Consider the following 18,845-nt stretch of genomic DNA (forward strand, 5'->3'; position numbering starts at 1 on the left):
ATGATTTAACATTTTGTCATTAATAGTAGATTTTTGCAGCGCCGTGTAGAAAAGAAAAATTAATGAAAGCATGTTTTTTCATAATCAAGATGGCTCTTGATTATTTTTATTTTTATAAAAATAATTTTAACTCAAATGTACTATTTTTAATTTATTTTCAGAACTATACATCAAAAGTTGATATCAAAATTTTTAAATAATTTAAATTGTTTAAACTAATAAGCTTATACTTTCACGTATTTAATGTTTTAGAATTTTATATGTGTTTAGCTATAGTATCTAATATTATTTTGTTATCATAGAAAAATATAATTATATTTCTATAATTAATTACTAAAAACTATTTTTATTTTGCATGAATTAATGAACAATTATATTACTTACTGGAAATATTATTAAATTGAATATTTATTTTTTTATTATTATTCAATATTATAATAATATAAATGATAAATATTTATAAAAAAATTTATAAATGTCTAACATAGATTTAAGAAAATTTTACTCAAGTCATCATCGTACCTGAAATGAATTTTGAAATAATTGACCATCTCCCAAGAAATTAAAGTGAATCCGTCACACTCAATGATGTGAGTGCAGGAAATAAAGTTGTTAAGTAACGCTTAGCATTTACCACTTCAAGAGAACAAAATCAATTAATAAATAAATTATAAGGAGCTTCTTGAAAATTGAAATAATTATAAATATTTTTTATTATTTAAAAAATTAGCAATAGACTCTGTCTTTAGCAACCATCTAACTATTAGTTCAATCTTTAGTATTCGTTAAGTTTCGATCAATTTGTTATGATGAACTGATTAAAGTGCCTTATGGATTGATTATAAATTATAATTTTATTTATTTTTTAAAGTTTTCTGAATTTTTTATGGATTAAATGGATAATGATTTTGAAATTTTTAAAATTTGTCATCCATCACGTCTGATTTTTTTTTGAAAAAATACAACAGAATAGATCATTTCAAATCTCTATTCAAAAATAACATAATTTCAACAAATATCATGAGGTATTTATAATTTTTTAAATAATAAGGAAATTTTGATAATTGTAACAAACATCATAAGAAGTGGTTGTTATTTATCCCAAAAAAAAAAAGGGACAGTTACATTTATACCCCTCCCCTATTGTCTTTTTATACAGATCACCCATATCTTTTGAAAATTTACAGAAACCACCCCTAACTGTCTTTAAAATCCAAAAATGCCCCTATTGGCTAGGTCAATCTTTAAAATATTTTTCAACAATAGAAATGCCCTTAGGGCGTGTCTATAATTATCAAAAGGTGGAAGGGGTGGCAAAGTAATATTAATGAAGATGAGTAATATGACCCTATACATATTTTTTTATTATTTATTTTTAATATAAATTCAAATTATTTTATTAACTTTTTTGTTATTGAATCTCTATATAAAATTATACATTTTAATAATTAAAATGTTAGATTATTCAATTAATATATAAATAAAATTAGTTAAATCCTTTTTTGTGTATGGACGGGTTATTCAATCTCTATGTTATTCAATTTGTTGTTCTGTGTATGGACGGGTTAAATCCTTTTTTGTGTTGCCCGTAATTTATGCTTTTATTTTGATGAATGTAATGAAAAGTCTTACTACTTGTAAACTCTAGATTCCGCCATTTTCTTGGGCTACTTAGAAATTTAATTTTCTAAAGTTTCGTGCGTCTCCCGTCAGTTTTGTATGCATCATCATGTTTCGGCTATTTAGAAATACAAAACTGACATTTACTTATATAAAATAAATATTCTACAGTTTGGTATGCATCTTAGGCAATTTAATGACCATTATTTAACATAAAACTAACTTGTACTTGTATAAAATAAATACAATATTTCTCCTACTGCAATTCAGAGTTGTACCACAAAATAAAATTAACGAACTAGGCTAATGTAATGATTATTACTTAATAGCAACCTAACTTGTACTTCTATAAAATTAAAAAGAATTCCTAAAGCAATCCAAGGTTTAACATAAATTCAAAATTATCAACCAACCGAAATATGGTTGGCACCAAAAAAATGAAGCTGACATGCAACCATTCATATTAATTGGAGAATAGTTAATTTGCATAATTCCCTGTAATTTAAGTGCTGCCTCACTCCCCGGTATGGTGATAAGAAGCCTTCCTCGCCATTGAACCCGCTATCAACCAAATAATAAGTTCCTACAAAAATATCAGTATAATTTTTAGACACGTTAAAAAGATACTCAATGGTGCTAACAATGATATAAAGAGAAGACAATGAATTAGCCTTTGTTTTTTTACCTCTTGATATTTTTAGACATGTCGGCCTACTAATTGTATGTCGAAGCACTTTACTGTCTGCCACACTACCCTCCCACCCGGCTAAGACATATGAAATGCATGTACCTATTGCACACACCAAGTAAATTGACTGCAATCGAGCCTTTATAGGTTAGGTACCGAGCTCTATCTTCACAGGAACGCTTACGTCAATATAAGTGTCATCTAATACACCCAAACATCCTTTTAAAATTAATTTGAATAACTATGATTACTAAGCATTCAAATAACTAGCATTTATATAAATGGTTACACAAATTCATATGTAATTGCTAACCTCAAATCATTTTCATCTGGGGCAATTGCTGTCGGCTGAAATCGAGATAGGTTTGGCAAGCAATAGTGAGTGGAGTCCCAAAACGGCATTTAGTACAACATGAAAATGTTTGCTTATTGTTCGAGAAGACCGAATGAAGTCGTACTTAACAGTACAGTTTTTCTTATAATGTGCTAACACACTTAAGAACATCGCCACCTATTCACTAATTGAAACATATTTAGCTTCCTTTAACCGGTCTTGGTTTTGCAAGATAAGGCACAATCTTTCAAATCATTTCTACTCAAAGAGCCTAACTTCTCTTGATACCGCACCCTAACATTAAAATTATAATCATATTTACATATTATTTTATTTTTAAAAAACAACATATCAATACTTGGGGGAAATATAATTTAATTTTATTTTCGATTTTAAGTGTAACCTAAAATACCCAACAAAAAAAAAATAAAAGAACATATTATATAATATGAAGAAAATGTGTATCATGTAATTGTCACAAATAAACTATATATAAATTAATACCCCATTAAAATAAATAACCAGGACAAAATAAATACCCAATACACACTATATACCATGCAAAAATCAAACAACAAAATCCTAATAAAAATAAGATATATAACGCAGCACAGGAACATGGAAGTCTGACATATATGAACAATTAAAATTTATGCAAAAATCTAACACAAAAACTTAACACAGAAACAAACAAGTAATGTTTCAGAAAAAATTTAAAAAAATAAAAAAGAGGTACCATTTCATATAAAATAAATAATAAAAAAATAACAATAAGTTACCTTGACGATGAGCTCATATTTCACTTTCGGCACCATAATTTGCCCAAAAAAATAAAAAAACAAACATAAATTAAATATGAAATGGAGGTAACCCAAAAATCTGGAAAAATGGGTCTCCAAAGGTCACCAAAACTTCAGTCTTATATTTTTCAGCTTCGGTTCAAGTTTTTCACAAAAAGAAAAGGCAAGAAAGTGAAACTTAGAGATGGTAGGAGATGCTTGAGGAAGGAAGAAAATGGAAGACCACTTCCAAGAGTGCAAAAATGTGTGCAAGAAACAAAATGTACCAGCAAACACTTTTTGACACAAAGTAAAGGGTTATTTTGGAAGATTAAAAAAAAGGCCAGCCTTGTACTAAATTAATACCACCTCTTTAGGTGGTATTACTTATATAAATGAAACAGTAAATAATACCGGGCTTTGTATTCGTACATGGCCCCGTATAAGAAAGTAAACATCATATTAATCAATACTAATTTTTTTATACAGACTAATATATCAAAGTAAATGGAGCCTAAGTTCATTTCCTACTTTCAACTTTACGAGCCTGTCAGTGAGGCTTTTCTGTTACATAACCAAAATCGTTAATCGTAAAAAAATTGCTAGTTGGAAAATAAAAATTGTAACATGTGATTTAAGAGGTACCAAAAGTGAACAGACAGTGTAGGAATCAAAAGTGCAATTCCCCCATTCATATACTATAATTATACAATAATATCTAAACATTAACCATCAATAGAGGAAGTAGTGTAGCACACATCAAATGTTTTATGATGCTTTGTGACATCATTAACCAAGTTGCATCAACAGATAGGTACGAATTATTATAAATTACCCGTGGTAGCATGTTGTTTCTGCATGCATATAATAGTTAATTTTTTATATTTTAAATATATTATAAGTAAGGATAAAATATATATGTAAGGTGTGTATCGGTCCTTTTGGGTTAAACAAACCCCTATAACAAATTACAATGAATCTAGTAAACTGAAATATCAATACAAAGAATAACCCTAAAAATTGTAGAATAAGAGAGACAAAGAATATAACAGAGTAACCCTATCTTAGGCTCAGATAGCCAAGATCCTTAATCCATGAAGGCCAAAGGTCACAACCCTTAAACACGGTTGCTTAAACTCACAGAGCCGCAAAGGCTACACCACTTAGGCTATTTACAGAACCCACCAAGTTTCGGCCACTAAGGCTTCAGAGCCACCAAGGTTTTGCCACAAAGGCTATTAGTTAATCTTGTGACTTCAAGCTTTTAGAGCATGAAGGACTAGGTAAAATCTCAGAGAAGAGGGAAGAAGAAGATAGGGCATAAATCAACTGATACCATGAACCATTTCGTACCAGCCGTATAAAGAGGTTGGACATTAAATAGCGTATAATAGCCATTGTTGGAGAAGGAGAAATTACAGAGGTATATGAGGAGAAGGGGGAGATCCAAAGGGCCGTTTGGGATGAGGGAGAGAGAAGACAGACGACGGATTAAGGGGTAGGATTAGGGTTTGAGAGAATGAGAGTGAGGGAGGTTAAAATAGGCAGCAGACGGGTCAAACTTTTAGTGGGCCGAGTTAGTGGGTTAAGTGACCTGATGGGCTTTAGTGAGTTTAGCCATCTAGTGCAAGAGCCTTGCCAATGGTTTGGGCCATTTTTATTTACAATATAGATAATCAATATATTACATTAAGAAAAGAAAAAATAATAATTTATTAGTTAATGTAAAGTTTGAAGAGTTGAATAAGTTAGTTATCTAATCAGTTGAAAGATATTTTTGACTTCATAAAAAACTGGTGTGATGGTGTCGTTAATTGCCGTTTTAGAGTGTGAAGGAACTTTTTTTTTTTATATTAGTATAGATAAATTTATACAATATTCACACAAAAAATTCTTAATTTATAGAACGGTGTACTAAAATCAGTCATGTATCAGCTCTCGTCGTAACATGACATAACCCATGATCAGTTCGGCAAGTATCAGAATTCTAGAGTACGACTCGTTTTGACTTCAAGATGTACTTCTTGCATATATAGAACTTGTCCTCTTAGGTTCAAGAACTAGCTCACACTTGCAGAGCACTTTGTTCTACGCAGCATTCAGTTCCCACTTCTTCTGGACGATCGAATGATCTTATATCACTTCTCGCAAATTGAAATTGTAACCCGATCGAACATAAGAATTGCCTACTAACTTATAAAAAATTCAATTATAAAAAACTTATCCAAAAAAAATATATATATATCGATAGGACGTTCTTATATATAATTAAATCATTTAGCAAAAACTTATAAGCTGTCTATTTCATGGCCGTCAATATATTTAAGATGAGACATAACACAGTTGATTAAGAATGTTGCTCCACTTTGCTAAGCAATTTGATTGCAACTTACATTTCTGGGAAAAGTGGAGTCCTGATTGATTGAAGTCAATGCTTATTTCACTGTCGCTTGTGTGAATATTTCTCATTTTGCTTTAATGTATGCCGTTTACATTCTGGATTCACATCTTTTGATCGATTTATTTATTTATTTAATTTTAAGTATAACAGTGTCTTAATAAATTAGATTAATCCATCACTATTAGCGGAAATGGAACTTTTAATCCCGTAACTTAATTAAGGCATTTCCATTTTTGATCCTATTGATTACGGGATTATCACTTTTGATCCCGCAACTTCTACAAAGTAACACTTTTGGTCCCATAACGCATTTTACTACAAGAAAAAAATGTTATGAAAAGATTTTACTAATTTGGTAATAAAATTAAATTATTAACTATTTATTCTTTTAGATAAAAATGAGTAATCAAATAGTTTTTCTGAATATGTTTTCTTTAAAAGAATATGACAAAATGTATATTTATGTTTATTAATTTGTTTAATAAATATATTATTTTCTAAAAATAAATTAGTGAAATTACACTTTTACTCCTATAGGACAAGAGGCTCAATACTTTTGATTCTCTATTTATAAAATTTTTAAAATAATCTCAAAATTAAAAAAAATTAACACATTTAACCCTCTACTTTATTAAATTTTCAAAAATAGTCTCGAAATTGAGAAAGTTCAATATAGTTAATTATTCCTATACTCTATGAAATTTATGGGACTAAACATTGAGTGTTCTCAACTTAAGAACCATTTTTAAGAATTTCATAAAATAGAGAACTAAAAGTATTAAACTCACTATCTTATGACTAAAAATAATTTTGTCTTATTAGTAACTACGAGTTACAAATTATGTGAAATAAATACTATCTACGGTGGTAAAAAAAATTATGCGAAAATTAAAGTTTTCGACATGATTTTACCAATAACAAAATTATTTGTCATTATCTTTAGTTATATCTAAAAGTTTAAAATACTTGCAAAAATGACAATTCATATACATTTTACGGCTATTATTAATCAATATCTGCCACAATTTTCAACTTTTAACTTTAATACATAATTATTTTTCTCGATGTTAGAGTATGTGAACACATGCAAGGATTTCACATACCAGTCAGAACACTTTATATAGCCGTCGTTGTGTTTGGTGGGTATAAATCAACGATCGATCAAGCTTTGTATGTTCGGGAAGCGTCTGAGTCCTTTTTGACTAACAGTCAGGGGTATTAAATTAGGTCTTAAATTAGCATCTCTGTAGACAAAATATTACCATTCATGATTTCAACCCCCATAATTTAGGAGCATTGCCCAAGAATTCCATCGTATGCTGTCCCATTCTTTAATTACACGACTTCACTGTTCCCCCATTACATAATCTCAACTCAAGTGATCATCCACACATCCCAGAATTTTCGTTCCCACTATATATATACAGCTACAACTCCTTGCATAGAATCCATCCATCTTTCCCAATTCTAACGAAAATATCTCTCTCTCTCTCTCTTTCTCATACTCTCTCTCTCTCTCTCTCTCTGAATTAATGGAGAATACTATGGAGAAGCCACTACTTTCGGACTCAGACGATGAACAGGTGTACTCCGTGAAAAACCGTTCTTTCACATCGTCTTTCCTTTCGGACACAGACGGGGAACAGCAAACGCACTCTATCAGAAACCGGTCTTTTACTGCATCCTTTGTGATTGACAGCGATGACATCCCTCCCATCACAGGAATCCGCCAGTTTTTCTTCGAATTCTTGGTGGAGTCGAGAAAGCTCTGGTACCTAGCCGGCCCCGCCATTTTCACCAACATATGTCAGTACTCACTCGGCGCCTTTACCCAAACCTTCGCCGGCCATGTCGGCACCCTCCAGCTCGACGCCTTCTCCATTGAGAACTCTGTCATCGCCGGTTTGTCCCTCGGCGTCTTGGTAAGACAACCATTTACATAAATATTTGATAATATTGTTGCTCACATTGATTCCATATACACCTGCATGTGTTATATTTTTCCTTTTTCCTGATTTTTCTACCATTTTGAGTAAAGATAGGAAAACTGTATTTTTCGCCTTGTAAGTGTCCGCAGCACTTTTAATCCACTTACAATTTATTTTGACAATGAAACACAATAATTTTTAAAAAACGACACATTGAAGATACTTCATGTAGCCAAAATTACAAATTTGATCGGAAAATGTCACAAGCTGCAAATTTGAGACATCTTTAGGCTAAATTACCATTTTTCAGCAACAAATATTTTTTATAAGCCATTTTTTTAAAATTATTATCCATTATAGCTAAAATGAATTTCAAGTGCACAAAAAAGTTTACACGACCAAAATTGCAATGTTCTTCACTTTTTCAGAATTTTATTTGAAATTATTTGTATATATCGTGGTGGAATTGAAAATGGATCCGGGTTTTTAATTGGATGAGTAATTCTCGAGCAGCTGGGAATGGGAAGTGCGGTGGAAACGTTGTGCGGGCAGGCCTACGGGGCCGGTCAGCTAGAAATGCTGGGCGTCTATTTGCAGAGATCATGGGTTATCCTTCTCGGGACCTCATGTCTGCTAACATTTCTCTACATTTTCGCATTACCGTTCCTGCTACTGATCGGGCAGACAGAGAACATATCGCGGGCCGCCGGAAAGTTAGCCCTATGGATGATTCCTCAGCTATTCGCCTACGCCCTGAATTTTCCGACGGCCAAGTTCTTGCAGGCGCAGAGCAAAATCATGGCCATGGCCTTGATCTCCGCGGTGGCGTTGGGGTTACATATAGTGTTCAGCTGGCTGCTGATGCTGAAACTTGGGTGGGGAATGGCGGGCGGGGCGGCGATGCTGGACGCTTCATGGTGGTTCATAGTGGTGGCTCAGCTGATTTATATATTAAGCGGGACATGCGGGAAAGCTTGGACAGGGTTCACATTGCGGGCATTTCAGAATCTGTGGGGTTTTGTTAGGTTATCTGTTGCATCGGCCGTAATGCTGTGGTGAGTGATGTTATTAGTTTATGGTTTGAGTCAAATTTCCTCAGACTTTAGTACAAGAATGCTCCATTTATTTCTATTTTTTAAAAAAATAAAATTGAACTCTTACTGCTTTATTTAAGGGCTTTAGGGCCCGGAATTTGAACTAATCATTTCAAAATTAACTAGTCAATAAGTACCAAATGTTAGTATACATTTTATTTATTTATTATATTTTTAAATTATATATGGCACTAGGAGAAATGTATCTTTCTATATATATAATCTTTAGGATAAAAGACACTTTGTTCGACCTACTGAACTATTTTTAATGTAACATTTACTCCCAAACTAACAAATATAACACTTAACCCTTATAATTTATTGTCCTTATATTAAATGTATATAGTTCAAAGAATTTATTTTTTCTAACAATTTTGCACTTGTAAGTTTAATTAAAATTTTCTTAATTGGAAAAAATATCTTTTAATTATAATAATATATAATTTAGTCAATTAAATAGTTTGAATTTTATTATATTTTACGGATTCAAAGTTAAATAATGAATGAGTAAAAGAAATATAATAAAAAATTTATGAAAAGATTTTACTAATTTGATAATAAAAATTCTCCATTTGCAACTAACCCCTTCCCATTAGGTGGACAAAAAATGTTGATATCAACAAAAAAAATATAAAAAATTTTAATTTTAATTACCCCTTATCCATCATTTTTATAGTAATATTTATATACTTGTAAGGGATAAAAAATAATATATATATATATAAGTAAAAAAAGGTATGATTGTAGGAAAAATTTTGAATTATAATCATTGGATAGAAAGCAGTCGTTGGTAAATGAAAAAAAATTTCATCTTTTAGCATTTTTTTAACATCCTATATATATATGGTGAAATATACACCATTGTTGCATGTATTTGTGAAAATCTTCTAATTCTTTTTTCTTCTCCGAAATTAAGTACTTTTGGTAATAAATGAAATTTGGTTCTTACTTCATATGTCGACAGCTTAGAAACCTGGTATTTTATGGCTCTGGTTCTCTTCGCTGGATATTTGAAAGACGCAGAAGTTTCTGTTGCTGCATTATCTGTATGGTAAGTATCATATGCTTATTCAGATTATTTATTTGTTTTTCTTTGCTAATTAATCCTAACCTCAAATATTGGTAATTATTACCACCCATGATACTGTCATGATTTGACAAAGGAGATTGTATCCGCCACATACATAAAAATAATCTAATCCTGTCCAGACCCCAATATATTGTCCTAGAATGTTCCGTTTTCTGGTGGAGTGTCCCTTTGTCTAGAAACATCCAACAATAGCACTCTTTTTTAGCAGGTACAGATTTTTAGGTTAGAGAATTTAAAAATAATAACATTTTATTTTATATTATATTTTTAAAAGGGTAGATTTTCTTGTGCCCAAGAAAAACTAGGGTTTGAGATTATGAGATTTGGTTACTAGCTAATTAAAACAAGAATATTCTTTCAAGAAAATTTTGAAATTATGAAGATTTTTTTTACTAAAATTTAGGATGAAAATCTTAGTGTGATATATACATTAACATTCATTAATATATGATTTATTTACTCAAACTATCTTTTCCATTAATTTGAAAATTTATACATACAACCATTAGTAACCTCAACATCATTTACACAAATCATTTTTACTTTTTAAAAATAACACATACACCTCCAAGAACGTTAATATTATTACATAAATTATTTTTTTTTGGGTTGTTAGAGGTAATTTCTATAAATATGCAAAAGACAGGAATAATTTGTATAAATAAACTATAGATCAGGAGTTAAATGTAATTATCCTTATATTTATTATGTGGTTGATCATTTTTTTTGAATTACACATTAATTACATGATAAATGTGTTATACATGTAATATAATTACGGAAAAAATGCAAGCAACCCCTCTATAATATAGCAAATGAGCAAATTATCCCTTTATGAAAAAAATTAGCAATTTATTTCCCTATATTTTTTAAAATGCTACAATTTACCTCCTATATTTTTTTAAGTCTAGAGGATAAATTACTTCTTTCTAATTTATACTGTAAAATAAATTATTATTTATTTTTTATAAAAAAATAATTTACTCATTTGCAATATCAAATACAAAAAAATTGCGTTAAACCTTTTAAAATATGACTAAACCCAATTTAAGTTAGAGTTTGAGGTCAACTAATCTGGAAGCTTGTAGAGTGATGTGGGAGTGGCGAACAAAGGCTGGTTTGATGTGGACGACCACAATAACGCTAAGCACATACTAACCTTCTTTCTTGTTTTTTTACTGGGAATAACGTTAGTGTCATCGAAGTCTCTGTCAGTGCGTTACAGTGATGAAAAACAGATTTACTGTTTCACAGTGATTACTAACCTTACAACTAATATATATCAAATCATTTCGTTTAACTTAATTTTGCAGCACAAACATAATGGGGTGGACAAATATGATAGCCATCGGATTCAACGCAGCAATAAGGTAATTATTTCCGCAACCATTCATATACCGGAAATTAAAGTTCTTATTCAAATTAAAATTAATTAAGTTTAATCAATGTCTTAATTATATTTCTAGTCGTATAATTTTGACAGTTAACATTGTAAATGGTCCTTTCCCATATTTTTAATTTCGCAATTTTAAAATAACATAAATTTTTAAAGTGGGCCAGAATTATGATGTTACTTTCTGACCAACTTTGAAAATTAAAATGCGGAATGATATAATTATAAAATACAATTAAACACAAGATAATTAAAGTAAAACAATCACGTGACAGTATAAATTAATTTCTCATTTTTCCTTTCTTTTCTTTTCGAAAAAAATTATTATGCAGTGTAAGAGTATCAAATGAACTGGGAGCAGGTCATCCAAGAACAGCAAAATTCTCTGTGGTGGTGATGGTGATATCAGCCTTCTTGATTGGCCTCTTTTTTTCTATCCTTATTCTCATCTTCCAGGGACAATACCCTTCTCTCTTTACTGAAAGTTCAGCAGTCAAACAAGTTGTCTACGATCTCTCACCATTGCTTGCATTTTGCATTCTCGTCAACAGCATTCAACCTGCTTTATCAGGTAATTTATCTACATACTACCAAAAATTTCTCTACATTATAAATGACCACGTCTTAAAATTATAATAAATCAACACTTTCTACCACGATCAAACAAAATCAATGCAAAAACTTAAATTCTGAGGTAGTTATCAACATTTGCTATAATTTTAGCTACGGTCAAACCATTTGCCATAAATTTTAAAAACGTCAAACTAACCCTGATTTTATTTGCAGAAATAACGACTAATAGCCGTTGCACAATCATTGTCAATTAGTATTCCCCATAATTTTTTACTTTTAATCGTAATACTTAATTATGACAAAAAAAAATCATATTTTAATGACATAAAATTATAATCATAATTTTATTTATCAATATGGCTAAACAGAAAACAAATTGCTGCAATTTTATAAATAATAAAAATAAAATAAAACCCTAACATGCTATTTTATTATAAATTTTAAAGTATTTATAAAGTCATGAGATGCACACTAAATATTTGTGGCTGGATGCAGGAGTGGCTATTGGGGCTGGATGGCAATCTTTGATTGCGTATGTGAACATCGTATGCTACTACGTATTTGGTGTTCCTTTGGGTCTAATGCTGGGGTACAAACTCGACATGGGTGTTAGAGTAAGTTCACACATATAGATTATATTTAAAATAAATTTGAATTAATCATACTTCAATATATGTCGAAATTATATATACTCCATTTTTATTAAAACATGTGTGTATATTGACGGCTAATAATTAAATTTTCAGGGTATATGGTACGGAATGGTATCAGGAACAATAGTACAAACTTTGATACTCTTTTGGATTGTTTACAGAACTGATTGGAACAAAGAGGTATTAGTTTATTCAGCACTAAGCTCTTTATTTTATTTTAGGGTAAATTATAATGAATTTTTTTTAATTTGGTATAATTTTTCGAGAAAATTGCAATTTGCATTCGATAACTTATTCGTTTTTCGATTTTGGTCCCATTATTTTACGATTAAATAGATTTAGTCCTATAATTCCAACAAAAAGTGCAATTTACATTCCATTACCCATTTTCATTAAATTGTTAATGGAAGAAGCACGTGGAATGCTCATTCCGTTAACAATTTAACGAAAATAGATAATGGGACGTAAATTGCAACTTTTTCTGACTTGTGAGGCTAAATCTGCTGAGTCGTAACATAATGGGACCAAAATTGTGCATTGCACGTTCTTCTATTAACAATTTAACGAAAATGGGTAATGGGATATAAATTATAATTTTTTTTTGGACTTATAGGACTAAATCTGCTGAGTTGTAAGATAATGGGACCAAAATTATAAATGCATAAATCATGGGATGTAAATTGCAATTTTTTCTACAAATGGCGAATGAGAAATGGCAAATGGGGTTGTAACCTTGTACAAAAAATGTTTACATGGCTCATGTCCAACTGACCTAATTTCACATGTTAATTGTAGCTCTTGTCCTCTTTACTGCTTTCAAATAATAGGATTTATTAATATTTTCAAAAGTTGGATCATTTTCAATTAATGTACAAGTCTGTCTAATTCATACCAAAATACTTTCTCCATCTCTATTCTTCTCTCTCTAAATAAAATTTTGGTTTCAACAAAATAATTATTTTTGTGTGTATATTTCTGTATCAAAAAAGTTACTTATTTTAAATTAAATAGGATTTTAGTTGTTTTAGCCAAATAAAAATGGTAAAATACAATCAGATCTCTTGAAATTTGTTATTTACAAATATCTTCTCATTGTTTGAAAAATTATAAATACACTTTTGATTTTAACGTTTATCTAACAATGAGTTCATTTTGTTAGCTTCCATTATGTTTCTATATGTTGATTAGAGTAGTTGTTCATATCGATCTGATTTGTTGATTATTAAAAGAAAGAAACATTTAAAAGATAAGAGAAAGCAAATGACAAATGACAAATGATAGAAAAATTGCAATTTACATCCCATAACTTATCCATTTGTAATTTTGGTCCCATTATTTTACGATTAGTCCCATAAGTCTAAAAAAATTGTAATTTAGGTCCCATTACCCATTTTCGTTAATTTTTTAACAGAAGGAGCAATGCACGTGCTCTTTCCGCTCACCATTTAACGAAAATGGGTAATGGGATCTAAATTGCAACTTTTTTTTACTTATGAGACTAAATCTATTGAGTCGTAAAATAATGAGACCAAAATCACAAATAAGGTAACTTATAGAACGAAAATTGAAATTTTTCCTATATGATATGGAATGGTATAAGAAATGATAGTACAAACTTTGATGATCTTTTGGATTGTTTACAAAAGTAATTGGAACAAAGAGGTATTAATTATTTATGCAGCACTAAGCTCTTTATTTTATTTTAGAGTAAATTACAATGAATTTTTTTGAGATTTGATATAATTATAAATAACTTTTTTGTTATTTGAAAAATTATAAATACTCCTTGATTTTAACATCCGTCTAACGTAACAATGACTCATTCCGTTAATTAGGTTTTTATTTAATTTTTTGTGGTGAATTGAACAAAATTTCTTTTTAGATTATGAATTATAATTCTACATACATGTTTTACAAATTTTTTAAATATATTTTTATAGATTAATATGTTGTATGAATTATTTACTTTACTCATTTTCTCATTGTCTTAGAAACAAAAACAAAAATCAGCAATGGTAAAATAGTAATTTTTATCACATCATGTAGGACTACATAATTATTTTTCATTTGATTTGGGCATTTTTATTTTTCAAACAATAAAGGAATATTTAAAATTATGCCAAATCTTAGAAGAGGTAGCTGTAATTTACTACCCTTCATTTTAATTTTAAATATTTCTGTGTTTTTTATATAATTAATTAATAATTGTATGGTTTTATTAATCCAGGCTTCTATTTCTGCTCAAAGGATCAGGCACTGGAGAGCCGAAATAGATGTTAAAAGACAAAGCGCCGAGAAATTAACCATTTAAACTGTAGAAATATTTATATCAACTTTTGAAGTTTGAATAATCATATTTGCATATATATATATATATGTACGTATATGTGAGTTCATAAATCGTATATTGCAGTTGGGAGTGAGTCGCATTTATCCTTGTGATGTGTAAAACTTGGTGCATAGAGAAGCATTTACGATTTTCTGATAGTAACATCCCTAGTGTTTGGTTGAAAAATTAAGAGAAGAAATAAGGAGGTCGGTGCGGTCGGGATTGTAAATTCGTGTTCTGAGTTGCTTGTAACATATGGATCAGCTTCAAAGTTTTTGGTGAATATCTTACCAAACCAGATATAACTTTTGGTTATGATTAATTATTATAATTAAAAATAAAAATTCATAATTAATACTAATTAATTATATTTGTGCAATAGTTGTTAGTCATTATTTCTATTAATAAGATCAAATTATTAGATTTAACTGAAATTATTTCAAATTATTATGACTATATGTAAAATCATGATGGAAATTAATTAAATATAGTCAAAACTTAAGTTGCCGCATTGTTTTGGTTGACTATGGTAGTTAGTATTGATTCGTTGAGGTTTTTAAGTTGTAGTAATTTATTAGCATATAGAGTTTACTTTTTGTAGTGTCTATAAATATTTTTCCTCCCGAACTCCGAATAAATTATAATTCGTTTGCTATTAAAGCTTGTATCCGTACGAGAAAAATGTGATTTTTTTAAAAAAATTATATTCTCAATTATAAAATTAAAATTAAAGTGGACGAAAAGTACCAGAAATTATAGACGAAAAATACATTTTTGCCATCTACTTCAATACCTTTTGAATAGATTGTGAGCATGGTATGACTCAAATAATAGCATGAAATTTTGGGAGAAAATTGAAAAAGAAAAATACTGAATATGGGCACTATAACCCACAATTCAAATTAACTGATTTTAATTATTTCAAAATTTTGTTATTCTTTGTCACTTAAAATCTTTTAGTTATATATGTTCTTAAGTTATTATATAGGTAAAATTATAAAATTAGTTTTGTATGTATAGGAATGGTAAAATTAGTTTGATAAGTATTGGATTGGCAATTTTAATCCTTTAAGTTTCAATTTAATGGCAATTTAAGTCCTTTTAATAAAAAAATACCAGATTCTAGCCGAACAAATTAGGGTTTAAGGTTCTAACTACCAACTGGGCTCAAATTAAATACGTGGCATCCTTGTAGGATGTTAACATAAGAAAAAATTAAAAAATAAAAATAAAAAGACCTTCTTTCACCTTTCTCTCTCTACACCCATATGAGGGGAAGTGAATGGAAATGAAAATTGGTTGAGAGGAAATAATGAGTTGGCAAAGGCGAAGCTTTGATCAGAAGGATGGAGCCAGGGTCGTTCGCTGGAAAGAGAAATTGAGGGATGAAATGTTAGGGTTCAAATTCACTCTACCCGTATGAGGGGAAGTTCATGAAAATAAAAATTGGTTGAGGGGGAGTGAATGGAAAGGGAAATTGGTTGAGGGGAAATAATGGGTAGAGAGAGAGAGAGAGGTGAAAGAGGGGGTTTTTTCTTTTCTTTTTTTTTAGGTCTTTTAATGTCAGCATCTTACTAGGATACAATGTATTTAATTCGAGCTCAGTTGGCAATTGGAATCTTAAGCCCCAATTTGTCCGACAAAAATTTGACAAGTTTTGCTTGGAAGGACTTAAATTGCAATTAAATTGAAATTTACAGGATTAAAATTGTCAATCCAATACTTACAGGACTAATTTTGCCACCCCATATGCATACAAGACTAATTTTGCCATTTTGTCTATTATAAATTTGACTTCAACTATTTCAGTAATTTATAACATTTTTTTGTCAATTAAAGAGTTTTAACAATTTATATTCTTACATTTTGTTATTCTTAAGTTCTTGTTTTTGTTATAAGTGTTAAAACAGCAAAATCGCTTTAAGTTTCCAACACCACTTGAAACCGTGTAAAATCACACTTTTGATTTTGGTTTTGCAGATGGCAATGGACAATTTTCTTCATAAAATTACTAATGACAATTCAATTCGAAAATATATACTAACAAATAACTTAAAAAATCAAGACAATACCGTAATCATCCTTCCAAAAAACCACACGGCCCAAAATTTAAGCACCATCATGTGTGATTTTCCAACCGATTTTGAAATTTCCGCCAACATGTGTCCTCAATTCCCAAGTAATAAAAAATTAGTGGGCTACATTGCCATTTATATGTTTAAAAGGATTAAAATGTCAAATATATATACTTATAGGACTAAAATTGCAATTAAACTCGTACAGCTGCAAGTGTCAATCATAATCGCGCCAGCAAGTAACCTGCTACAGAAGCATCTCGCCATCTTCTGAACTTAACGAAACAAAGGGACCCTTTACCCAGCTTGATTAAGGGGCCCGCCTATGCTTCGGGCCAGTAATCGGGCCCTCTTATATATTAATGTAACTTGCATTGTCTTTTCATAAAAGGAGAAAGGGAGCAATGATTCATTTGGAACTATGAAGGCAACAGATCCGATTTTCTATTACGATTTATATTGTATTTTTTCATTCATTTTATATATACACATCACTTATATAAGATATTTTTTTAAATAAAATTAATAACGTAATATTTATTCATGTTTGCGTATATATAAAACAAAATAATAATATAATAGAAAATCCAGTCCGATCAAGCTATGGTGTATCACTATTCTTTCTGTCTTGGCCAATTTCGTAGATATGTGATTCTTTGTACTCGGGAGAAGTTGTGGAGGGGGAAATTAATGCAACATTCATTTTACAAATTTCTTGCAGTGCTGTCTCGTGAGAGGGTATTTGGATAAATTTATAAGCTTTTCAAATTATTATTTAAAATATTTGATAACTTATCAGATTTTGAAAAGTATTTGATTAAATTTTTGAAAAACGAGCATATAAGATCGATCTATAAATAAGATGTTATATAGGAACTTAGTTCCCAACTTATTTTTATAATTTTAGCGAACTGCTTTCAATTTTGATCTTAATGATTACAATTACTAATCTCTTATAAGTTTCAAAATGTCATTTTATCCAAATATTTAAAAAATTTATCTTTAAAATTAAAATCTAACATTTTATAAACTCTAATAATATTTTAGGAGATGTATGAACTAAGATGCTCTAATTAAATTCAGCCAATCACCCTCTTATATATTTACATTAATTTTTTTTAAAAAATAGTTGTTTGTATTTGACATATCAATTAATGTAGGTCGCGTCATTGTCCGCACTTGATAATAAATTCCAAATATCATATCATAACTATATATATATATATCAGTAATATAAAAATACTTATAATAAAGATATAAAAATAAATTTTTTTAAATAAAATACAACATAAATACGTGCAATCTACCATACACAAACAATCTCAACCCTACTATAAAAACCACAAATATTATTATAGTGAGGGAACATAAACCAACCCACATACAAAACTTCTCTCTCTAAAAAAAAAATCGAGAAAGCATCAATCGTGTCGGGAGTAATTTTCCCGATTTTTCCACTACTCAAATCAGAACCAAATCACATAATTAAGATGTGTTTTTTTTCTTGATAGAGACATTTCATTTGCATTGGGCCTGATATTTAAGGCCAGTTGCCCCAACTCAATTTCAACTTGCCTACTTAAATTTTTGATTTCCCAATTTGTATATACTCTTCAATCTTCAATGCTTTGCCCGATCCACCATTTTCCATAAATGTAAACATACCCACCCCGCACGGCTCAGACCATGTGAACATGACGACTCAGTACTATGTGGGACATGAAATTTGTTGTACTAATATAGGTTTATCATCCATGTGATGTTCTTAGTTGGAGGGGCTATGCTGCTTCATAGAACACAAACCCTTACATGTGAAATTCACATGAAGATGATTTAAAGTTTGTAGTTGTGATTCTTTAATTAATAGTTAAAGAATTCCCTGATTAAA

The 18,845-nt window shown here is 29.8% G+C and overlaps 1 protein-coding gene across 1 annotated transcript; it reads left to right on the plus strand.

Moving 5' to 3' along the window:
- The first annotated feature begins 7,068 nt into the window (after positions 1–7,068).
- LOC105168295 (protein DETOXIFICATION 30) lies at positions 7,069–15,243 on the plus strand. The gene is made up of 8 exons (XM_011088318.3): positions 7,069–7,744; positions 8,264–8,805; positions 9,809–9,895; positions 11,248–11,304; positions 11,660–11,898; positions 12,396–12,514; positions 12,647–12,733; positions 14,781–15,243. Exons 1-8 carry the CDS (start codon positions 7,355–7,357, stop codon positions 14,862–14,864), a joined length of 1,605 nt encoding a protein of 534 aa, XP_011086620.1. The 5' UTR covers positions 7,069–7,354; the 3' UTR covers positions 14,865–15,243.
- The last annotated feature ends 3,602 nt before the right edge of the window (positions 15,244–18,845 follow it).

This window comes from Sesamum indicum, linkage group LG8 (genome assembly GCF_026168435.1).
Source record: "Sesamum indicum cultivar Baizhima isolate 11 linkage group LG8, ASM2616843v1, whole genome shotgun sequence".
Taxonomy (NCBI): domain Eukaryota; kingdom Viridiplantae; phylum Streptophyta; class Magnoliopsida; order Lamiales; family Pedaliaceae; genus Sesamum; species Sesamum indicum.

What these genes read in the sequence shown, in the direction of transcription:
- LOC105168295 (XM_011088318.3), top strand. Translation starts at nt 7,355, where the DNA reads ATGGAGAATACTATGGAGAAGCCACTACTTTCGGACTCAGACGATGAA. An exon ending in GCATCGGCCGTAATGCTGTG is followed by an intron (nt 8,806 to 9,808) that starts GTGAGTGATGTT and finishes ATATGTCGACAG; the next exon opens with CTTAGAAACCTGGTATTTTA. An exon ending in CATTCAACCTGCTTTATCAG is followed by an intron (nt 11,899 to 12,395) that starts GTAATTTATCTA and finishes GGCTGGATGCAG; the next exon opens with GAGTGGCTATTGGGGCTGGA.